At 42.8% G+C, this 25216-nt stretch overlaps 1 protein-coding gene across 1 annotated transcript in view; it reads left to right on the top strand.

Moving 5' to 3' along the window:
* The first annotated feature begins 492 nt into the window (after nt 1–492).
* The window catches only part of NIPAL2 (NIPA like domain containing 2), a 49091-nt gene continuing 24367 nt past the window's right edge, over nt 493–25216 (top strand). The window contains exons 1-3 of the mRNA XM_064703577.1: nt 493–821; nt 18131–18199; nt 22427–22598. Coding sequence (XP_064559647.1) covers nt 696–821; nt 18131–18199; nt 22427–22598 — 367 coding nt within the window. The 5' untranslated portion in view covers nt 493–695. The remainder of the gene's footprint in view (nt 822–18130; nt 18200–22426; nt 22599–25216) is intronic.

Below are 25216 nucleotides of genomic sequence, written 5' to 3' on the forward strand. Positions count from 1 at the left end.
TAGCCTGAAGATGTGGTGTCCTAATATTTCTTTCTATGCTTCTCTGGAGAGGCCTACTTCTGTCTCCTATGTAATTCTGCCAAGCTTGTACCTTGCCTGCTTTATACTCCCTTTAATGAGCTTGTTTATTCATTGTTTTCCCCAGAAGAAACAAATTATCAAATCAAAACTAAAAGAATGAATTAATAAAGCCACAGACCAGGAATGAACACATTGCCTGAAGTCTCTCAAAAGAAACTATTCAGGAAATAATTAGAAGAGGAAAAATAAAGGACATAAGTAAGAATTTATGTAAGTGACTATCTGCCTTTGGGAACAAAAACTTCTAAGTTTTGCAATCTAGCAGTGAGGAATTAATACTTAACCATTAGGTTTAGGCAGTGATTTGAAGGAGTTAAATTCCCAGGCTGCCTCTTCAGAGGAGGGTGGGGCATTGGGGAAGTCAGAGACCAAAAAAAAGGCACCTGAATGCCCTGGGAAGGAGCAGCAAAACCTTCTGTCAAGCTCCCCTTCCTCTCCTGTGCTCCAAGTGCTCTCCAGCTAAGGGTGTCCTGGTGCACACCAGCGATTGAGCCCTGGCTGTGCACCTGCGTGCAGAGGATGTGAGGAGCCTTGCTCACCTCAGGAAGAGAGTGCCACGTCCTGGTCACCTCTCCTCAGAGCCACCCCTCCCCACTGGTGTGACATTGCACGGCATGAACAGTGGCTGGGGCCTGAGGGCAGGGCCATGGACATCCTCCCAGGCACCTTGGAATGCATCCTTTGGGGGAGCAGGATCCGGGAGCGGGCCCCTGTCCGGGCCCTGGTACAGCACACACAAGGTAAGTGCCAGCGCGCAGCACCAGCAGCAGCAGGGCCTGGGGAGAGTGGCACTGGATTCAGCCTCTCTCCTGGGTCCTCTGAAGAGCCCCACTCCAGCACCTGCTTGCTGCTGGCTCTGCTCCCCCCTCATCCCACAGTTCAGCGTGAATCCCACCCTGGCTCCCTCTCCAAGCAGTCCTTGCTGAGCAGGAACTGGGCAGAGCTGTTCTGTTCTCTGCTAGAGCAGCCCTGGTTTTTGTCATCTGTGTTTCTGTCATGCTGACAATGGATTTAGGCAACTGCGAAAGAGAGACTGAAGCAGCCCCTAAGAGCTAGCAATTTGAAGCATCTGCTACCAATAAAAATTAATTGGAGGTTGATTAAACCCTTTACCTTTTCTCTGTTTTTTGTTTAGAAGGCATGGAAAGATAACCAGCATACTTGACTTTCTCTGCATATGAGGCAAACCACTTTGTCATGATGGAAAGTATTGATATAAATTGTGCTTAAAAGGCTTGCAACTAGCTGGTCTCTTTTACTAGGAACAGCCCAGTAGCAGGTGATAGCCTGAAGAAGGTCCCAGAACTGTCCTCTCTGGATTCTGCATTTGCTGCTGGGTGGATATCCATTTGGCAGGGTGCATTTTTCAGCCCCATGTTCTCAGAGTGAAGGAAAACTGAGAATTCTTGTGCACAGGTCCCTGGAGCAGCAGGACTCCTGGCTGATGGCTGGCTGGTGGCAGTGCTTCCCAGGACCAGAGCTGGGGTCTCCTACTGGGAGATAAGAATGTGGAGCCAATGGTTTTACTGTGGGTTTGTGAACTGGGCTCCCAAGGCTGTGAGCTTGCCCAGCTGCCAAGAAGTTGGCAGCAACAGGGAATTCCCTTGGCATGGGGATACCCACCTGCAGGTCAAAATGGGGGGTTTCTGTTTGCTTGGAAAACTTCCCAGTCCTGCTCCTGTACTCCTTGGGGTTGTTGCATGTGGCTGTTTTTTAAATATGGTCGTTTTCTGGGTAGACCTTAATAGTATTGTAGAGCTGCTTGGGTGTCTGTGGGTGAGACTGATACTCTGTTCTTTTATTTACTTTAGTTGTAGCTTTGGAGCAGTAATGGATAGCTATGGGTCATGTGTTGATGCCAACCCTAATTTTTCCAACAGTTACATTCTTCTGTCCACCCCCTTTTTCACATTTTATGTTTGTGGAAGCCTCAGAAACAATTCCCTTCTCCCATTTGTGGCTATCCTGTGATTCAGTGGACCGTCCCATTTTCAGGTGTTTGCACAGGGGCTTTCCCTTCCCCTTTTCTTGAGGTCATTTTGTTCTGTTGGTTTGAGAAGGAGCTATTTGTTTTCTCCCTCTACAAGAGACTATAACTGCACTGGCTCTGATCTGCCTGGGAACAGCCCAAGACAGCTGAGGTGAATCACTTTTGGGAGAGTATTTTTCAGCCCCTTCAACCCCATGAGGAGGTGAAAGAGTGAGATCCCCTTTCAAGAGCTCCTAGACATGAGGGGCTTGGCACAGCTGTCAGATGCCTAATGCCACATGGGCATCAGACACATCCACCCAGCAACAGCAGATCTGATACATTCTTTAGGGAAATCCATGGCACTGGTCTAGGCCTTCAGTGATGTCTGTAAACACTCAGCTCCCTGGAAAAACTTTAAGTGGCTGTGTCCATGTGACTGTGTAGTATAATGCTTCTTTGTGTTGGAATTACGTTTCTTTGTCTTTTGATTTAATTGGGATTATTCTTCAGAGAGGACCCTGATCAGGCTGATTGTAGTCTAGCTGTTGGCCTAAGTGTGGAAGGGGGCACACATGGCCATGGGGAAGAACAGTGGAGTTGGATTTCTCCTTGCCATCAGCATAGCTGATATAGCTTGGCTGATACTGCCTGAGGAGCTGCATCTCTGAAATCAGCAATACCCAGGCCATGCTCCCACAGTCCTCCCTGTATAGGCAGGGTGTGTTATGGGACATGAGTGTGTTTAATGATGCAGTAAAATCTGATGAAATATGTACTTAGTTACCTGAAGTATTTCCTGCAAACTAATATTGTAATATTTTTGTGTCTGCTGGCGCAATGAGTGTAGGAAGCCACAACATGTGGGCTTTGTCTGCTTAATAGAAAGTGTATGTAATTGCCTCAGTGTAATACATTTTTATTTCCCTCAGGACTTCTCATAGGTTTTTACTTATTTACAATATTGTTGTTTATGGACAAAAACAATTTGCAGGATTAGTTGAGATTATTATCTACAGTACTGATCTTGGTTTGACTTTGTATTATCAGAGTAGGCAAAAACATCTGTATGAGAACAGTCACTGAGAGCTCAGATGAAGTAGAATCATAGAATAGTTTGGGTTGGAAGGACCTTGCTGAAGTGTTGGAAGGTCCTTGGAAGAGCCAGGCTGGCTGGTTCCAACCCCCTGCCATGGGCAGGAACAGCTTCCCCTTGACCATGTTACTCAGAGCCCCATAACAACTCTTCTGTAACTCAGCATTTCACGTCTGTTGTGTGTAGACACTCTGTGTAGTTATTCAAGTGCAGAAGCTGAGCCAGAGATAGAAATTTATTTCACTTCTGCTTCTTTTTCCTTCTTTGCCTATCACTTCATAGACTCTGAGTTATTACTGGCTGCCCAGACAGCCACCTTCCTACAACCCACAGCCTTATATTGTGGGTTGTAGGAATAAATAATTGCTACTCTGTATTTAGGGGTTGACAATGCTGACAGTTCCTTCAGATGGACCTGTGGCCTCTTGTCCCCTCAGAGTCCATCAGAGCCTGCCAGGTGGTGAGGGTGTGCCTGATGCCTTGTGGGGTCTCATCAGCCAGCAGTGGTAGTTGCTATCAGCTGTGAGGAGAAATCCCACAGATTAAGCAGATTATTATAGAGGTTTTTCTACTCTGCCTTCTATCATATAGATGAAATCTAGATTTTTTTTTTTTGTGGAATGCCACAATTGAGGTTTTTATCTCATTCTGTTCAAGAGAAACATCTTCAGTGCTTCAACTCAGGGCTTGATGTCCAGTGCCACTGAGCCTCAGCAAGGTGAGAGCATCATTTGGTCCCATTTTTTCCAATGCCTGCTGGTACTTGTGATGCCATGGGGACTGCTTCACCTGAGCTGTGAGGGACCCAAGGCAGGAAGGCAGGGAGCTGCCTCCATGGAGAGAAAGATTTTTCTCTCCATTTGCCTTGGCTCAGGAAGCACCCCAGAAACAGCGAGGGTCTCTTCAGCTGGCACCATCACCAGAGAAAAATGTTGTCATGGTACATCCCTACAAACAATCACCAGGACATTTTAAATACTTAAGAAACGGCATTTCCAACCATGGCTTTCAATTAGGAAAAGCTCTAAGTAACTCAAGGTGTCCATAGGAGATGTGAGTGGCAGTCAGTGGGCAGCATGGCCACAGCACAGGTGGGTTTCAATCAGGACATCTTTCCTCTGCAGGAAGGAAGAGAAAGTCTGTTGAAGTTGAAGGCAAACCCTCCTGGGGTTTTTAATTTTATTTTTTCTGTCTCTGTAGGATACCTCAGTCTCCAGTCTGCTCCCTGATGCACTGCAGATGTTAGCTTTTCCAGGTTAATCAGTAAACCAGTCCCTGAACATGGGGAAAGTGGAGAAAAATGTCCTCACCCAGCTTTCTGCTGGTGTACTCATCTGTGAAGACTGCAGTGAAGTTTTTCCTGTTCAACACCATCCCTTAAGCTCTTTATTCTAGAACTCCTCACTGACAGCAAACAAGAGTATCAAAACACTGACCCTATGTCATCCTGTTGTCCTTTACCTGTGAGATTTCAGAGTTCATGCAGTTTCAGTTTCCTTTTTTTTACTGGGAAATGTGTTTGGGAGAAAATGCAAATAATTTCCTAGGTACTGCAGAAATGTATATTAGTTTCAGCCCTAAAAAATCAATACTTAGGAAGAGGACTTTCTTCAGCCTTTCAAATGCAACCTTTTTTAATCTCTTTTATAGGGGAATTCAAAACTTAAATGTTATAATGAAGCACATGATCATAGAATGGGTAAGTTTGGAAGGAATCACAAAATGGCTAAGGTTGGAGATCATCTGGTTCAATCTCCACGCTCAAGCAGGGCCCCCTAGAGCACATTACTCAGAATTGTGTCCAAAAGGCTTTTGAGTCATTGCAGAGAAGGAGACTCTACAACCTCTCTGTTTCAGTGCTCTGCCAGCCTCTCAGTAAAATAGTTCTTCCTATGTTCAGATGGAATCTCCTATATTTCAGTTTCTGCCCACTGCAGCTAGAAGCAAGAAGCATTGCATGATTTTCCAGTGTTGTTCTGCTGTCAAGAATCCAGCAACTTTCCATGGTTTTATGCCCATTTAACTAGTTTCTGCTAGAAAACAATTTGTGGCTTTGGCTCATAGATGCAGGACTCTCAACTGGGCTAACTTGCACACAAGCTCTCAGGCTCTGCCAGAGCTGTGGGTCTGATCTGCTGAGGGTTGTGCTCTGATTAGCTTTAGTGTGACTAAGAATCTGACACAAGAGGGCAAAATTGAACACTGGTTAGAAAATATTGTCCATATCTTTTTTTAACCTCATACATTCTGCTGTGCTGAACATCAACTGTCCCTGCAGATGTAAAGATCTCATCTCTGATGTGAAATGAGCACACAGCTTATAGACTGCAGCCTCCAGCTTAAAGGGAGATCAGCTGCTGCTTGGGAATTTGCTCATGACTCAAAGGTAAGGGAAATAAGTACAGGAAAGCATTACCCCTTACCTGTCCTTTTGCACAACACTATAAGTATGCTTGTATCATCCCAGCTCTCAAATTCCATAGGGAAATAGAGAGGTTTTTTCCATCAACCACTGCAAGCAGAGTGGGAGACAACCATGAATTCCTACGAATATAGAGAAGGCTGGACATGGGGCAGCAGGTCTGGAATAGTGGGAGAGTAGCCCAAAGACTGGAGGCAGCATGCATTTATATCAGCCTGCTTGAGGACTGACCTGCTTATCTGGTTTCCACCAGGCACTTCTCAGGGTCCCAGAGCAGAATTCCCTAGTGTGTGCTATTGGCAGGCCTCTAGTATCCTGCTTGGATTCCCCTACAGAGCCTGGAAGGAGCCATGGGCCCATGGCAATTTCCTGCTAAGCCCAGCGTGGTGTTGGGCAGCAGAGAGCAGCAGACCAGCCCAGCTCCACATCCTGAGCTTGGGACACACACTCAAAGCAAATGCTGATGGTGGGAGAGCTTACAGTCCATCTATGCTGGACATTTTCTTCTCTTCAGCATTGCTGGCAGAGCTGCTTGCACGAGTGTTTCCTTGCCTGACAGACAACAAAGCTGGTGAGCAAAACCCTTTTATTTAGGCTGATGGCTCACAATTAATTTTGAAGAAGTCTTGGTAGCTCTACCTGGACACCTCATGCAGGACCTTGGAAATGAATGCTCTTGCAGAGCTAGGGCCATGCTAAGCACCAGCTACAGCTTGTCTGTCTGTTGTCTGACTCTCACTGGGCTATTTTTCAGAAATCTCAGACTGTTTTCCATGCTTCCCTTTCCAGCAGATGCAATGGTAAAATGAGTTTTAATTTTTTTCCGAGGACATTAAAGAGCATTTGCATTTGATTTTTTTCCTTTTTTTTAACTGATGACTGAGGTGACTGCAAGTTAAACAGGAGCTTTGTAATTACACTAATCTGTTTTAAGAGGCGTGATAATGTTAATTAGGAAATTTCTAGGCACTAAGGAACATTACAATACTTGTCATTTGTCAGAAAGTGGGGTGCAAAAGACAGATGCAAAGAAACTTGAGTCACTAATTACACATATCCTACCTAGTGCACAATTTAGTTTTGCTTCAGACTGCTTCAAAATGGAATGTTGAAGAAAAATGGGGTGCATAGTGCAGGCTGTGTCTGATATCCAGCTTAGCCACTGACTAGAGGGCTTAAAATATGGAGCCAGCAGAGCAGGGCAAGTCCTTCTCTTCCCTTAGTCAGCATTGAGTGGGAAAGACCAGGCATGGCCTGAATCTGAATCTCTACCCTCCTTTGGATGTGCCTGGCTCAGCGCAGTGCTTTGCCCTTCCTGTCCCCATCTTCTAGACTTGTCTGCAAGTAATGACTTTAAATTAGGTTGGCTGTGGCCACTGTGTTGATTTTCGAGTCTCACAGCATGTCTGTGAGTTGCAAAGCGATGGAGGGTGAGAGTCTGACTGCTCATGCAACACCTGTCTGTTCCTGAGATTTCATGAGGTTGCTGTTTGGATCTAGGACATTGCTGTCACACAAAGGAGTAATGTTGCTCCCACCTTGAATCTGTGCTTCTGGTGCTCCATTTGCCTTAGCATTCATTTGGTTCCTTGATGAGGCAATTTGTCTGGGTAAATTGACAGGAAAATACTCATGGATATAATTTTTAAAATAAAAGTTGTCTTTCATGTAAAATCTCACCTGTAACACCAGCCTCTTAAGATTTTGTGATCCAAAGACTGTGTTGCTCTTCAGAGCTTAAGTACGATCCTTTTACTAGGGTCTTGAAGCCTGTTTTGGGCATTGATAAAAAATATGTCTTATCCTTGCTTGTCTCCAATAGTCTGCCATATCTGATTAAGTCCTCTTTGAAGGAATCAAAAAACCCAAATCACTCAAGCAGAAACTCACAAAAAAGGCTTTAGAAAGATGAACAAACAACAACTGTGCACTTCAGTGATAAGGGAGGTGGGGACCTTTGACTAACCTGGCAACTGAAGACTGTGATTATTTTATTTCATTTGGAGTTTTGGTGACATGTATAAACTGTTATGCTCATGTTTATAATGTCACCATGGATTGTCCCAGAAAAATGGCATTCGCTAATGTGAGCAGTGGGGAGATATGCTTCCCATGCTTTGACTAATATGAACTTTGAAACAAGCAGCCAGCAGCTTCAAAGAGCAGCCAGTTGGTGTGTGAATCAACACCAGGCGAGGAGCAGAGCTTTTAAGGAAGGGATGTTTGCAGTGTGCTCAAAAGTAAATAGTCACCATCAAACTAAACAGGTGTGTGCTGCTTGGACTGAGGTTATACTGGTATAATTCCACTCTCCTTGAGGACGTTCATGGCTGATTTACATCATCTAAGCTAGAAGCTTTGGCCTCGTTTGGTGATACGAACTGTTTTGCCCATAATGGGGAAATGAAGAGAGGTTATGGAACTATGATAGTGAGAAGTCACAGAATTGTTAAACTCTTGGATGAGGCGCACAGCCACTCTCTGGCTATATTTCCTTTGTGTCCTGCTGTGGTTTGCAGAAACAACCTGTAGTGTAGAGGTCTATGGTGAGGTGCAAGGTTTGGGGGAAGTCCCTCCACACACCAAAACAATGACTCAGAGCAAAGCAAATGCTGGCTCCTTGGACAGGACGTCGTGGTGGTGAGGTGAGGTAGTAACATAGAAGTGCATTTCCCTCTGTGGACAACTCTACCTCTGGCTGCCATTTAATTCTCCAGAACCAAATCAGCCTCATGGGAGCTGAAACCTCCACCAGAGTCCTAGCTAGCATGCTCAGTGATTTGACTGTCATCCTAATGGAAACAAAGTAATTTTGCCAGCTAATACAGATTGTACTTGAAGCCCTTTTATTCAACAGCCAAGGGTATCTCCACTGTAAATATGTTCCTGTGAAAAACAACCAAAATATAGACTTTGTGTGCATAACAGACTTGTACCCACACAGTTAACTCTCAGTTAAAACCTAGTTTAATTTTTTTGGGCTCCAGCTTGGGAGTAAATACTTTGCTTCATTTGCTTGGCGTTATGATTCTAATCTACTATTTCTTAATATTTCTTTTCCATTTTTGTTGGGGGTATTGTCGTGGGTTTGGGGTTTTTTCTGCTTTGTAGTTGTCTCAAGGTTCTTTTATTTATTGACTTCTTATCACATAATTTTCTTTCCTTTATTTCTCTTTCAGTAACAGTCTTTTGCTCTCAGCAGTGACTAAAGCACCATGAACATTTTCATTGTGTCTGTGTTATCGTGCAGCAATGACTCAGTCGTCGTGTCAAGGTGACCAAGAGCAAAGCTTGTCGTGTCTGCAGAAGCTTCTGTCAAACAAATAATAGCAGCTTTCACATGATCAAGTCTCTAGCTCCATCTCTTGACTACTCTACTTGTTTTCGCCAGAGTTAATGTTCTTCATAGTAATTTGTGTGGTCTGTGTTTTGGAGTTATGATGAAAAAGTACTGCTAGCAATCAGGGTGTTTAGTTACCGCTGAGCAGGGCTTGCCCAGCATTGAGGTGGGCTTTGTTCCTCATACTGCCCCAGCAATGTGTAGGCTGGGAAGCGGGAAGCAAGAAGGGAAAGGGGACACAAAAAGCAGGAAAGGGGACATGGCTGGGAGAGTTGACCCCAAGTGACCAAAGGAGTATTCTATACCATATGGGGTTGTGCTCAGCATATAAAGCAGGGGGAAGAAGGGCCAGAGGGGACACTTGGCGTTGGTGCTCCTAGGTAAATTACCCATGTTGGAGCCCTGCTTCTGTAGAAATGGCTGAACACTTATACACCAATGGGAAGCAGTGAATGTATTCCTGACATTGCTTTGCTTCTCATGCAGCATTTGCTTTATTTATTAAACTGTCTCTATCTCAACCCACAAGTTTTTGCACTTTTACCCTTCCAATTTTCTCCCCCATCTTGCTGGAAGAGTGGCTCCAGCTGTGTGAGGCTGAGCTGCTGGCGGCTGTGATAACCACACATCTGAGGCTGCCAGGACAAACTGAAGAGCAGTGCATGGTTTAAAAAGCATGCATGTGAGAGATAATAGCATCTGCCTCATGAAAAGGATACTCAATTCTCCTTCATCTCTTCAATTCCTGAAAAGGAATTTATCTTCCTCACCCCATTTCCATAGTAATCCCTGTCAAGAAGAAGCTCTATAACCATTAAATCCTATACTAATGCTAAAATTGCAGAAAAAAGAGACAGCAAGTTCTATATTGGAGAATCCACATAAGATACAGTTGCTGACAGACCAACAATGCTCAAAACTAGGGGAAAAACCATCACCACCTTGTTATCTCTGTAAGTACAACAGAGCATATAAAAAGGTGTTAAAGGTATGTAGAAGAGATCATTCAGCTGCACTGGTCTTGCAGAAGGCAGATATGATCTAGATGCTTTGGATTTTTGTGAACTAAACACCTACTCTTTATGTCAGCATTCACTATGAATTACAAAATGCTAATAATACTTTTTATATTTTAAACCTGTAAACTACCAGTAAACTGGTTTGCAGTAAAATGTCAAAATGTGCAACTGCACTGTGCCACAGGGAGACAGCCGAGCAAACATGAGCCTGCTACCTCTGTCTCAGGCCCTTGCAAGAGACTTGCATGTGAGGCCATTTCTTTAGAGTTTATTTTTTTTATTCCAAGATTTGCATCTTACAGTTTTTATCATAAGTATCTGCAAATTAAAAGCATCCAGCTGTGTGTTTATGTGTAGGCACTCATCTATATATGTGTGAATATTTCAGGCAGTGCAGGACCTCTTGTTTTAGGTCACCACTGATAATCTAGCAGTTGTTTATATTTAAATGAATAATGCTGCTAAGCAAAAGGTTCTGCCTTCTGGAGTCCACTCATTTTTTTTGCTTTAGGAACTATCTGTAAATGATTAACACTCTGGAAATCAAACTAGGAGAGCCAAGTGCGAGAGGTGCAGGAAGGAAAGCAAGAGAATTATTGCAGAGCAACTCTCCTCTGCAGGAACAGCAGGCTGGAAGGGCAGCTCCTTCCCCTGACATAAAATCAAGTAATTCTTTTAACAGATGGAATCCAACTTCATTCTAATTGCAGTCAGGTCTTTTCTTTTTTCCCTGCCCTGTTGTTATCCCTGTTAGAATATTTCTGAAGTGCCACTGGCTTGGGAGCATTGTGATTTCCTGCCCGTGTTTGCCTCTGTCTGACATGGGTGACTTTGTGTTTCAACAACTGAGCGTGTGCACTCAGGTTGTGACATGGAGAAGCATTTCCTGTGAAGATCAAAGGAATGGTTAGTTGCAGCTAACTAGATTATTTGAGTTAGGATGGGAGACAAGCCTGCCTTTGTTTGAAAGTGATGCTGGAGAGGTGCATGCTGGAAGAGGCATGCCATTCCTCTCAACTGGTAAAGGGAGATTCTTATATAAAAATTCTTTTGAGGATTTGCTAAATAATGTATTAAGCTGGTTACATTTCTCTCAGGGTTTTCTGTTTCTGATTGAGGTGGAGTCAGAAATAGCTCATTTCTTCTTTAGCAAGACTTGTTCTACAATAACAGGAGGGAATGAGCTCTCTGTGCCTGGCTTGGAGGCACATTTGTGTGCCCATGCAGAGGTTGTGTGCGCATGCAGAGTGAGCCATCTCTCTGACAGTACTCCTTGTGCCTTGCCCTGCCTGCTGTGACACTGAACAGCTCTGTTTACTCAGTTGTTCACATAGCTCCCTTTTGAGCTTGCCTCCAGCTTGCCATAAGCCTTGTGTCACCTCCTTGGCTCTCACTTTAGGGGTCCATGGAGCCACATTAAGCATGTGATAGGAACAGCACAGCCTCTCAATGTGAGCCAGACTGTAGCTTCTGGGGATTCATATTCCTAGGCTTGGACCTTACCTTGTACACCAGGAATTAGCATGGGTCAGACAGGGATATCCAGAAAGTCTGCTCCTATGCAGCAATAGAAGCATATCCCCAAGCCAACTGGCCATTTTTGGGGAGAAGCTGGTCAGGCAGTGCTAGTTTGCCTCCATGTTTCTCCTGTGGGACCTGGAAACTGGCAAAAGTTTATAATCCTACTCTTGCTTTTCCTGGTATTTAATTTCTGTAGTTGCCATGGAGACGGTATGTGATGGTCCTTGAGAAAATTTTTTATTAAGATGTTTTCAGCTATGATTGATGTTTTTATACAGTCATGGGAGAGGTTTTTATTTTCAATCTAGCAGGTATTATTAAAAACATGAAATAGTCTTTGATTATGCAGCAAAATATCCCAGGAACTAAAATGTCCTGAAGTATCACAGGCTGCTCGTGGAAACAGTGTAAAATTCTGACCCTTCTCCATTTTCCCATTTATTTCTAGTTTTAAGATTTCATTCCTGAGAATAAGAAATTGAAATGTAGAAGTGACAGGTTTAGTTTTAACTCTTCAAATAGGAAAAAAAATTGCTACTCATAGTGGTCTCTTAAAAGTACCTGAAAGTAGGTTGTAGTGAGGTGGGTGATTCTTGTCTCCTAGTAACAAGTGATAGAACAAGAGGAAATGGCCTCAGATTCTGTCAGGGAAGGTTTGAATAGTACAGTAGGAAAAATTTCTTCCCGGAAAAGGTTCTGAAACACTGGAACAGTCTGCCCAGGAAGGAGGTTGGGTCACCATCCATGAAGGTGCTTAAAAGACATGTAGATGTGGTGCTTAGAGTTTAAGTGGTGGACTTGGCAGTACTGGGTTAATGGCTGGATTGAATAATCTTAAAGGTCTTTTTCAACTTAACTCCATGATTCTAGGCTTGTTAACAATACAGTGGGTGGATATGTTTGTACATAACCTTAGTAAGCACATAAAAAGTTACTTTAGTTACTTTATTTCACAGTTCATATTCTCCAGCTTGGTTTGCTACCTGCGATGTATTTGAATTAAAATAATCAGAGTGATGAATATAATTAAGATCTCAGGAAAGAGATTAAAACCCAGAGATAAATAAAAAAGTCCCATTTCTGTAGCTGCTGTATCCTCTGAAGTTCCCCCACCTTTTCATAACTTAACAGACTCTCATTCCAGCGTTTGCAATTTGTTACTTTCCTGGAAAAAGATAAATTTTAAATTTGTGAGGTAATGTAGTTACCAAGTCTCCTCTCTCTATTCCTAACAATGATGATGCCAAATGTTTTAACTCTCTCCTTCTCATATGTTGAACAATGCCCCTTTTCTTTTATGTCACAATGAAAAAATCAAATGCATTTTCATTTCAGGTTCCCGCACTGGTAATTGCTCTTTTACTCTTATTTCAGCTGTCCTTCAGTACTTCATGTGGACCTTAACTGATATCTGAGTATATGAATTGCACTATGAAAACCATTGGAACAAGGACCTTGTTTTATTTATACATCTGTGAAGTACTGAGTACAGCCAGAGCTCTGTGAATAATAATAGCTAAATGATAAGCCTCTCCCAATTCCACATGGTAGCTCTTTGAAAAATATGGTTTTTGTTAAGGACTCTGAATTCCTCTTGCTTCAGAGTTAACTCATAATTGGAAGTTTAGAACATGTTCTACCCCTTTCTCTTTTTTTTTTTTTAATAAGATCCATTGAGGTCTGACAAAATCCCAGTTATTGGAAATGGTGCATAGCTTTTGAAATGGTATACACCATTAAATTTATTGGGAACACCTTTAGATCACAAATACGTGGAGAAATCAACAAAAAAAAAGGAGCCACACTTTAACTAGCCTTGATGAGTGAGCAGGCAACAGACATTTAAAGTGTTTGGGGTTTTTTCTGCTCATCAGTTCAATTTATAGAGCAAGTTTCCATAAATAATGGCATATACCTTGTAGTCAATGCAAATTATGTTCCTTTTTCTAAGTTTTCATTTCACAGACCTGGCAACTGCAGTTTAATGTGCTTTAGGAAAACACACATGTAATATGGATAAATTGCATTTCACCATATAACTGAGTCTCCAATGAAGATTTTAGTCTGCAAGTGATAAACTTAGTAGAATTATTGCCAAATATACAGATTTCAGCCTGGCTTTCATTTGCCATAAAACCCTTATTTTACTTTGACAGTAAACAGAGACTTTGCATGTAAAATGTCAATTTAAAATACTGTCAAAATGATGTGAAAAGGTTTTCTGGTAAACAAGCATCAGGTCCTGCTGAGTGCTGGGAGCAGGACCATACCCAGCCAGCGCCACACTGCTGCTCACTTATTTTGAATAGCAAAATAGTGCTGCCCTCCAGGTGACAAGTGGATTTCTCCTGGCTGATGGTTCAAACCTCCCTCTCCCACACTCCAGCTTGTGCAGCAGCCTCATGTGGCTGGGATGGGAATGCCAGGCCAGGGGTGATGGTGCCTTGCTTGAGGCAAATTTGCCATTTCTTGAACTCATTTACCCCAGCACCCCCTGTACAGGGCAGTGTCACCCCTGACAAACTGCACAGCGTCACCAGTTTGAAACCCTTGCTGTGAATTGTGAGTTCTGACTCTCCTTCAGTGTTAAACATTGGCAGGTGGCTGATAAAGAATGTAATGGTAATGGGTTAAGTTTTGGATGGATTATTTCAGGAACTCAAGCACGCAGTGAGGGAGCAGCAGGCCAGAGGAAAGCATTCCTCAAGCCTGTTTGCCACCAAGGAAAATGCTGGCAGATCCACAATCTCAGTCCATGGTCTGTGTGCTCAGGGGCTATCGAGGAAGGACTTCAAAGTGGGTAGGTGGCTTTCATGGCTTGTTCCAAAACATATTTAAGTGAAGTAAAATAAATTTCTGTATTGTTTCTTATTTTCTGGAAAACTTAAGGTTGTTTCTCTGACAAGCCTCATGCATTTGGAAGCACTGGAAGAATATGTCAACAGTTTGAAATCTGGGGTCTGACAAAGTGGCCTGTATGCTCAGACAGATGTTTCAGTGATGAAGAAACTTGCATTTTATGCCAACAGTTTTGAATATTTAAAGCTCTTTCCTGTAGAAGTCCTTAGTTGACTGAAGCAGTACCATGGCTCTGAAGTTGTGTCTGCAACTGAATTCCCCAACTGAGGTTTGTCTTGAGACTTATGTGTGGGAAGCTCTGCAGTGCTGTGGATGATATCACAACTGGATATCACAACTGGAAACTCAGAGAATATCATGTTTATTACTTATTAAACTGGCTGTTCCACCAGTCCTTTAGCCTCTGAAGGATATTAAACGGCAGACACTGCACAAATAATGGAGCCTTTCACATGATAAGATGGGAACAGAAGGGCTCTGGTGGCTTTCAGTGCCGTACAGCAATTTTGTGATCTGTCTTCAGTTGCAGGTTGTCTCTCATGAATGGTTTTCCTAGCCTGAGATATGCTTTTTCTCCTCTGAGTGCTGCTGTATGTGGTAACCCTGGCTCATTAGAAATTGCCTGAGATGTTTGCAATATAATTTTCCTCTTTACTGCATTTCCCCCCATTTTTAAATTTAATATAAGCACGTGTGGGTATGAACCCACATGAGACAGCTTTGCCATGCTGTAGCTGCAGGGTGTTGCTGTGCTTTCATCTCATCTCCCTGAATGGACCCATGTGATGTTCGACCTCCTTAGGGCATCGTGCTCTGCTCTTACTCTTCAGGGGTGTGTGCAGCCCTGCCTTTGGCAGCACGGGGCTGTCCCCAGCTGAGCAGAGCTCCTGAGCCCCTGTCAGCCTGGGGCAGGCGCTGCACTATTGATGCCAACAGCAACGCTCACGTGAAACGTGTGGTCATTGTCATTGTCATGGTCATTGCCATAAGGTGACCTGAGCCATGGGGGTGAGTTTTGAGCCCAGCCTGCTGCCTCTACATGTGCACTGCTTTTCCTTGGGTGCAGACCGGGAAGTTGCTTAAGTTAGGCACAGAGGAGTGTCACAGCATAAGGATTTTAAGCTAAAAGATGGCAGATTTAGACTAGATACAAGGAAGAAGCTTTTCACAATGAGGTGGTGAGGCACTGGAACAGTTTGCACAGAGAAATTGTGGATGCTCCATTCCTGGAAATGTTCAAGGCTGGATGGGGCTTTGACCAGCATGGTAGAAGGTGTCCTTGCCCATGGCACAGAGGTTGGAATTAAATTATATTTAAGCTCCCTTCAAACCCAAACCATTCTGTGTTTCTCCAAGAAGAGAATTGACCTTTGTAAGATTGTTTCTGCTCAGACACAGGCTGGTCATCATGATAGAAATCATATCTGTTCCCCGGTGATATCTGAGCCAAGCTCATAGGTAGCTGGTGAAGCAACCACCGTGGTGCAAAAGCAGTTGCTGTTCTGGGGAGGACACCCATGATGCAGGGCATTGGAAAACCCACTGCTGGAGATTTGATTCACAGCCTCTAGAGGCACACACTCAGGTCACCATCAGTGCCCACACATGGATCTGATTTAGCACAGTATTTTAGATGACCAATGGAACACATGACCTCATCCTCTGCTCACCAGCTGCATTCAAGAGCTGGATGGAGACCCTCTTGTGGTCTGGCTCACATCAATGGTGTTTTCTCTGTGGTGTGCTGGTTGCCTACTGAGTCCTGTGCAAGGTTTGTGACCCCCAGCTGAAAACTGGGAGGAAGGAGCTGCAAGGGGTTGCATCCAGAGATGCAGCTGTAACGATATGATCAGCCTCTGGAACAAGAGCCACAGAGAGACTGAGTTCTCAGCTGGGAATAGTGGGGATTTGTTACAATTACTAATGTAAGTGCAGTGAAATGATGGGGTAAATGAGGGGGCAGATTCTGTTTTCTATTCCCTTCTGTCTTCTTTTTCTTAAACACTTCATGACAAGGCTGACAAGGCCACTTCTCCACCTCCTCACAAGGAAGCGTGTTGTCATTTAAAAAGTACAAGTCTTCAGGAGCAAGAAAACAGTTTTGATTTAGTTGCTGTTTTTTGAAGCCGCTGTGTGGGCAGGATGAAGTGGTCAAACTTTGGGCAAGATCAGTGCTCACGATTTGATGCTACAGCATTAAGGCATAAGGAAGGAAACCCCATCCCCTGTGCTTCTGCAGAGGGTGGTGTCCATGTGCAGCATTTCCCCAGAGTGGAAGGAGGCTGTGTGTCCCTCTAACAGTGGGTGCTGATCTCTGCAGGGACCTCTGTGCTGAGGTGTCACATCACACACTGGCTCCAGGGAGGTGTGTTCCCAGAACACAGTGTGTGTGAGAGCCCAGAACATGCTGCTGGATCCCAGGGAGAGGATGCAAGAAGGGAAGGACCTCCAGTGGCCATGCACCAGAGGCTATGGGCCAAAATCTTGAGTAATGCTTCTCACTGGATGCTTCTTGTATGCAAGCTGTGGCACTGATGCTGTAATAGTTAGCAGAGGGAGCCCTCTCACTCGCTGCTTTCTTGTCCCTGAATCCCTTTGGACCCATCAGTCATGTCCTGGTGATGCCTGGCAGGCAGCCAGGCCCTGCTCTCTGAGCAGTTCTGTTGTCTGCTTCTCCTGCCAGCTCCAGGCCACTGCAGAAACAGAGGGGCTGGAAACAGTTGGGTTCTGCTGCTTGGCTTAAATATTATATTTGGTTTGTAATAAGGCTGTTGTTTCTTCACACTTTTGGGGATGCCTTTGCTTAGTCTGGGAACTATCTAGCCACAACAACAATCCCCCCTCCAAGTGCTTTTGGAACATGTAGCTCTTTATAAATGTTGAGGGGCAGCAGTCTCTGTGGTGGCATTGCCTGTTCAGAGCTGCCCAGGAACCTTTTGGGTAAGCATGAAACATGAGGCTGTAAGCACAGAGTGGGATGCTGCTTTACAGCCTGGAAACTGTTGTTATGCTGGGTTATATTACCATGACCTTGTTTATAAAAACTGATGGTTATGTTTGTCTTCTCTACAAGCTAATGGGGCTCCTCACAGCACTACAGAAGTGACCTTGAATGGGTTTATAATATACTTAGGATGGCTTGCAGTGTGTTAGAACTTTTTGACAGTGGACTGGGAGCTCTGTCAAGTACATGTTGTTTGACCTTGCTGAAATGGCATCTTTAAATGACTTCTTTCCAAAATAATGAATCCTGCTTGAGCGTTTTTAATTTCTTGGCTTCATAGAAAGCTTGCAAATCTTAGTGAAATTTAGACAGTCTGATTAGGAATTTTTATAATGAAATAACACAATACGTTAAAGACACTTTCAGGACACCTATGTTCCTGGCTGCCCTGTCAAATAGTGGATATGTTAACATGTAAGATAATTGTGTTCCAATAGGAACACAATTATCCAATGGTTTGATTGCTGATGGTTTTCCTTCTGGATAATGTAGAAAACTAGGTCCTTTTTTTGGGGAAAAAAGCCCTATTTGTGGTTTTCAACTGCCTAGTTTTGTCTTTCATGAGATTTAAGAAGGTGTTCTACTGAAGGACAGCAAAACCAGCATGCCTTTTCCTTCCCACTTGTTTATTACTTAAGCCATAGTCAACCATGCAGAGGTATTCCTTGCCACTTTACTCACTGCAGCATGAACTCAGTGACTGAGAAGTACAACAATTTGGTTTTGATTAGGTCATAATGTGCTATCAGAAAACCACCATTATACTGCTCTTCTTAAACTAATAAGTATTTTTGTATTTCTTTGCCTTGTGATTTGCAGACTCAGCTGTTTGGAGTTTTACTTGCTGCTGCTTCAAATTTTCTCATCAGTGTCTCCTTGAATATACAGGTATGATATGGTTTCTCTTTATTCAGAGTTGTTTATGCTTAGCAAGTACTTACATTGCAGTTTGGTTTTGATGAAGTTCAAAATGCAACTTTTGTTGCATTTTTTAAAACTTCTCTCTTTCATGAACTATAATCTAGCAGTGCCCTGCTATAATTGCTGGGAGTTGGGAGTTGTTGGGAGCTCTCAGCCTGTTCTGTGCTGTGATTGTGTCATGCAGGAATAAAAGAAATATTCATAATTTCTCCTTCTTTCAATATGCCAGAAAGAAACACCAGCTGTGAGTCACTTGTGGTCCCATTGAACCTGGGATTAAGGAAGGGTACTGTAAGAGACAGTATTAAAAGCTTTGCTGAAGTCCAAAAAGATTACATTAACTGGCTTTCCTAGATCAGCAAGGTAGGTTACTGTGTTACAGAAGGAAGTCAGGTTTGACAAGCAGAACTTTCTCCTCATGAAGCTTTGCTGGCTGTGACCAATGACTCTGTTGACCTCGAGGTGTTTTACAATACCTCCCAAAATAATATTTTCTATGATTTTGCTGGCACTAAATTGAGACTGACAGGTCTCAATTCTGATTCCTGTCTGACTGACAGGAATTTTTCAGGGTTCTCCTTCTTGAAAACTGGGACAATGTTCACCAGCTTCCAGTCAGCTGAGAGATCAAAATCAAGAGAGATTTTGCAATGACATCAGCTAGTTCTTTGAGGATTGGATGAATCCCATCAGGCCCTATAGATTTTTAGGGATCCAGCTGGAGGAGTAGATCCTGCACAAGTTCAGGGTCAGCTGGGATTTGCTCATTCTCACAGCCATGGTCCTCCAGCTCAGAGCACCGAGACCCCCTTGGTCCATCATCTGTGTTGAAGACAGAGGCAAAGAATGCATTAAACACCTCTGCCTTGTCCATGTCCCTGGTTGTGAGGGGCCCATCCACATCCTGTAACAGATTATGTTATTTCTATGCTGCCTTTTGCCATTAATGTATTTGAAAAAACTTCTTACCATCTCCCACATTTCTGGCCAGCTTCAAATCCAATTGGCCTTTTACTGCATGAATTTTCTCCCTACAGTGGCAAGCTGCATCTCTTATTCTTCCAGGTCACCTGACCTTGCTTCCACAGGGCACACACCTTCCTTTTTTGCCTTAGACCCAAAAGAGGATCCCTGTTCACCAAGCCAGCCTTCTGCTTGACTTCTGACACTGGGGAATTGCTGCTCCTGTGCCCTTGGAAGGTGATGTTTAAAAAGTGACCAGCACTGACAGACCCCAGCACTACTGAAACATTTCCCACGGGACTTTTCTAACTAGGTCCCTGAACAGCCTGAAGTCTGCTCTCCTCATGTCTGGAGCTGAGGTTTTGCTGCTCTTTTCCCCCTTCAACAAGGATTTTAAGCTTGATCATTTTGTGGTCTCTGTGGCCAAGACGGTGCCATTCACCACGTCACTCACGAGAGCTGACAGGCAGCAGATCAAGGTTGGCACCTTCCTGAGTCAGCTCCCTGAGGACCTGTTCCATAAATGCATACAGACACAAAGATTTTTACAATATTGGACCCCAAAACAACTTTGGCCAATTTAGTTGTTCTTCTGCAATTAAGATAAAATAATCTGAGTAAACACTGTTTAAATCATAAAAGTAAAGGAAGGCGTTGTCCTTACAACTATGGTAAAGCATTGTAGGATGTCAATTATAAAAGACTTTCTGGTTTAATAGTTAGAATACATACTCAGTAGAAAGTTACATTTTTCATTATAGTCTGTATCTTGTAGGCTTAGTTGTATTTTGAGGTCTTATAACAAAAGTTTTTAAAGCACAGAAGACGTTGTGTAAATTGCTCAGAAGAAGTAGTTTTGCTAGCTAGTGTTTTAGAAGTTGTACAAGTCTCATATAAAGCTACTTCTTGCTTTTTCTGTAAAGAATGAAAGAGAAAGTTGTGGAATATGAAAGTTTCTGTTCATAGTAACCCAATTTATAAAGCTAGAAGGTTCTTCAGTGATTCCCTTCTATTTAAACATCATTAGCTGGAGAATCCCATAGAAAGAAACCTGTTTAGCCAGAGGAGGTAGGCAAGTTGAGATGACTGCTGGAATTTCCAACAGGAATTCCAACCTGCAGGTGGTGACAGCACTAGGACAGGCCCTAAGAAAACCTCTGAAGTTGAAGTGGAAAGATAAAGGTGAATTGAAAAGTGAAGTGGAAATTCAGTCTGTCCATAATAATGAGATTGTTCAGAGTTCATATCTTTTGTCTGCTGAGGGTACTGGGTGCCAAAGTAGATGCTTTGCAAGGGGATGTACCAAGGCATACAAGCAGACTTCCATTGACTTGTAATCATAACAGCCCTTACTGGATTTGAACTATCAGCTTTTTAAATGCTGATTAGGGAAACCCAATGGTTCTCATTGCCATTTGACGGAAAGTTTAAACTGAATTTTTTTATCCTTTAAATTGGGGTTTTCTCCATTTAGTAACAATAACTTCTAAATATGAATAATGACTTTCCCTAGATCTCAACATTTATTTTCACATCCTATTAACTGGACAGGCCAGATTTTTTTGTTCTGTCCCTTTCTGACCATGTAGTCCATTATCCTGTTTCTCTTCCCTCTAGCAGGTTGTCTACTAAAGAGCAGCTCATCATTTGCAATTTCAGCTGAGTTATAAACAGCCTCCACCTAAATACCATTTGCACACATCACTGTGCAAAGAAGAAAGACATCTGGAGAAAGAAGGCTGTAGGGGAGTTGCTGAGCTCACCTTCCTCTGTTTGCTGCACATCTTTTCAGTCTCACTGTGTCTTCAAAAGTTAATCCTACAAGAATCTGGGGTGAAAATACCCCTCAGGATTCAGTTAAGAATTTGTCCTCTTTAATTTTTGGCAGAAACTCAGATTCTTGAATAATAATTTAGTATTATTTACTATTAATTTAATTTGTATCTTTATTGGGGTTTCTTTGTTTATAAAAATGGAAAATCCATTTTGGATGGGTGGCACAAGTTTTTCTTCTTGGAGGGCTAAACTTTCTTCTAGAATTTCATCCCCTGAACACGTTCCACAGCACAGAGCTGCAACAAAGTGCTGCATCTTCTCAACAAGAGCACTGACTAAGACTATGGGCTATCACAGACATTGCTGTTTGTCCCATGCTCTGTCAAGTAGCCTACAGAGAAGGATGGGAGTATGAGGAAAATCCCTTGCAACCTCCCCGGGCTCTGCAGGGAGACTTCTAAAATCAAATATCAAGTGATGGAAAAAAAAAAATTCTTTTACTACCATTTGTACTGTAATAACTGTATCATTTGATTTCCACCTTGTTTGACCCATGTGCAGAAAGGCTGGAGAGTAATTTGAGAAAGGAAAATATAATCTGCAGAATATAAGAAAGGAAAATATAATCTACAGAACATTGCATCATTCCCAGTTATGACACTTTCTTGATAGAGACTGCCTGGACTCTGTTTCAGAGGATCAGTGTGATCAAAGACAAATTGTCTTGCTATATACACATTCTTGCTGTACAGCCAGAGAAAAAACAATTACAACTTGTGCCAATGATACCTTCTTCATGTAACAGGAAGTGTTCATGAAGTATTACTTGAGCATATGTTATACCTGTGCCAACTGTTTTTTCTTTAGAAAATAATGCTTTACTTATGATCTCCTTCTAAGGTAAAACAGGAGACTGTAGCGAAATCATACATTCTATTTAATTAATTTAGAGTCCTCCCTACAGAAGATGTGAGTAAGTGCTGCCTTTTTCATTTTGAAAGTATATTTGTGGCAAGGATAGGTTTCACAGACAGGAGCACCCTGGTGTCTGTTCCCCTGTCCAGTTTGCTGCCACAGTTCTGATTCGGCCCCATCTCCTGCCTTTGAGTGTTTCCAGATTCAGAGCACAACTGCTGAGTTTTGCTTTGAGACAGGAGCAGATGTGTGCAGTGATAGCTAGGAAGCACTAGCCAGTGTTCACTTAGCATTTTTCAGGTTTATTCAGAGGCCTAAATTTTCAGCCCTTTCCAGCACGGCTAAGAAAGCACATCTGAAGCAGCACTGAGTTAACACAAAGCTCTGCAGCAACAAGCTCAAAGTCATGTTTGAAAAGAAAACCTTGATGCACCTGGAACTTGAAGTTGACAGCCCCCTTAGTTATTCCACTTCTGTCAGACATAAGAACACAATGGAAGTTTTTCTATTCACGCCTGTTCCTGATAATTCCTTTTCTAGAAATGCGCTCACCTGCGGCTGGCTTGCCAGGCAGAGCTGAAGCCGTGCTACAGGAGCAAGCTGTGGTGCTGTGGCATTGCCCTCCTGGGGCTGGCAGAGCTGGGCACCTTCTCAGCCTATGCCCTCGCCCCCATCGCTCTGGTGGCTCCACTGGGATCTGTTTCTGTCATAGGTGAGACCATTTGCCATTTCTTGCTCGGGTATGTGCTTCAATCAAATGCTTGCTTCTGGCTAGAGGAATGATACCACAGAAACTGCGGCAGGAACACAAGAGGAAAATGTTAATGTCGTGGTTTGAAAAGAAATTATTCATATAATTACATGAGCTGACAGTTTGACAAAAACTGTCTACTTAAATGAAAGACTCTTCTAATATATTTCTTTTTCCATGGTTTTGTCTTTTGTGTCACTGTGCTCTGCTAGCTCCTGCCCAGTGCTGTAAGGGCTCCAGTTCTGCGAGCCCCCAAAGAGGGGGACCGGCATCCTGCTGCATGCTCAGAGCTGTGCTCTGATCCTGAGTACATTTTCTGTGTTACCATCACACCAAGTAGTGTCTGCTGCCTGTTCACCATGATTCATGTTGATGTGGGCAAACTTGCTTGACACTCTGCGGTGTGTGACAGAAAGGGCCTGGAAATTTCCAGAAATGTTTAGTACATTTATGGACATTATTAAACATGTTCATTTGTTCCTTTACGTTCAGATTAATTGGACTTTAGCTGAAGTGATAGGATCTCACTCTTTACTTCATGTGGAGGTTTTTGTTATTAAGGTGCTCAGGTATGAGATGTCTGTTTCTTTGACAAAGTGACACACATTTGAAAATATGTCTTTATGTTGTGCTAGTGTAAAGCAGAGTGGACAGGGCAATATTGCCCAGAAGCTGTAAAAACAGGAATAGAGGGTGCAGCTACATCCCTTAACCTGGTCACTTCACATCCACAGCTGAATCATCCAGGACTGAGAGATCTCAACAGTTCTGAATATGCTGGAGCTCATTTACTTGCTATTGGCAAGTGATTACATTGCATGGTCTCCAGCTACCAGTTGCATGCTTGGAAGTGACACTGCAGTGAGTGGCTCTCCATGGGAAGGTAGAAAAGATGAAATGCCTTCCCAGTGGAATGCCTAGCTGTAGTGAAAGGAAGCTGCTCACAATATATAGGTTCAATTTAGCAGAGAGAGAGGGTAAAGGAAACTGGAGGCAATTTACTCCAACCTTCAATGTTAAATTCTGTTGCAGAATTTCAGATATAAAGCCATGTTAGTTCATCATAGTAGGAGAGAGTTCTCAAAGAAAGGAGATGACATATTACCTGAGATGAAAATGTAAATTATTATGACATACCCCAGTGTGATTTTGGTGACACTAGTTATACCTGTAACAATTGTGGGCATTGTCAGAACTTCTCTGCACATCAAAGAACATTGTCTAATCTCATTTGTTGTCCAAGCTGAATAAAATGCAAATATAGAAAATTAGAAAGAAAAAGCAAAAAGCAGTGAGTAGGAAGAAAAATCCCAATATTTACTAAACTGTAAAAGATGAGATCACATTTAGGGTAGATTTTTATCCAAGCAGATTCCTTCTTTGCTTTTTCAGAAAGTGAAGAAATGTTGCATCTGGTGATCCCAGCACTTGACACTTCCCTCACTTACAATAAATACCAAGAAACCATTTTCCTAACTGTTATATCTTACCAAAATTCTCACCCATTTTATTTTTTTAAACTGTCTCAGAATGCTTATTCTGTAAGATCTCAGAAAGCACTTTAATATCTTATATTCCATTCCCATAAATCAGCTGACAGTGTCCATTTCACAGCCCAAACAATAGAAATATCTGAAATTTTATTTAGTCTAGCAAACATTCCCTTAAGGAAGAGCAAGTAAAAATCGTGCAGACAGTCAATTACAGCAATAACTTCCCAGTAACACTTCCTACTACAAGGTACATTCCTGTCTTCTGAAATTAAAGCCAGAGAGAGAGCATACCTTCAATTTTAAAGAGTTCATCATTTAGGGCAGTGACAAACTGCCCAAGTCATGTGTGCATCATCTGCTAGCAACTGGGCCAAGGGTGGTTTAGGCAGCAGGTTTTCCAGTTTAAAAGATCAAGAAATAGTTTTCTCATTACGGGGTGACCATTTTTAAGTGGTGGGAGTGGCCTTTGCAGAGTCTAGCTCACAGGTTTTTTTGTGGTATTGTTGAATGTCTTTCATAAATTAAATTTTTTTTAATGAACAAATTAAGTACTTGATAACAAACTCCAAATGCATACCTGAACCCCAAGTCCAACCTTCTGAGAAGCATTTTGTTCCCAAATTCAGTGTCAGCATGTCCCATATGATAAGGGCTGACTCTCAGTGCCATTGGAAATGCAGGACATATGGTGTGCTGGGGAGAAATGTGCTTTGCAGTGTGTCCAGGCATCTAGGGGATTCTCTGCAGGTCTCTGGGTTTGCAGGGAGTTTCCTTTGCTTTCCTTTGCTCCAAACCAGGGTTTGGAGGAGGAGAAGGCAGACTGGAGTCTCTGCCCAGAATGGATTTGGGCTGTACCCATCATACATATCCAGACTTCTGAGACGGGAGGCATCTTAAAATAGATGGAGCCAACATCTATTATGCTCTGCCACCACATTTAACTACATCCAACTGGATGTTGCACTTAACCTGGTATCAATTAAATAGTGAAAACTTTGTGCCTCTTTCTATTGAGCTGGATTGTTCCAGTGTCTTGTTTTTAAAAGAATAGAGCACCAAAGATCATGAATTGGCATGGTGCCAATA

The sequence above is a fragment of the Zonotrichia leucophrys genome, chromosome 2 (genome assembly GCF_028769735.1).
Source record: "Zonotrichia leucophrys gambelii isolate GWCS_2022_RI chromosome 2, RI_Zleu_2.0, whole genome shotgun sequence".
NCBI lineage: Eukaryota > Metazoa > Chordata > Aves > Passeriformes > Passerellidae > Zonotrichia > Zonotrichia leucophrys.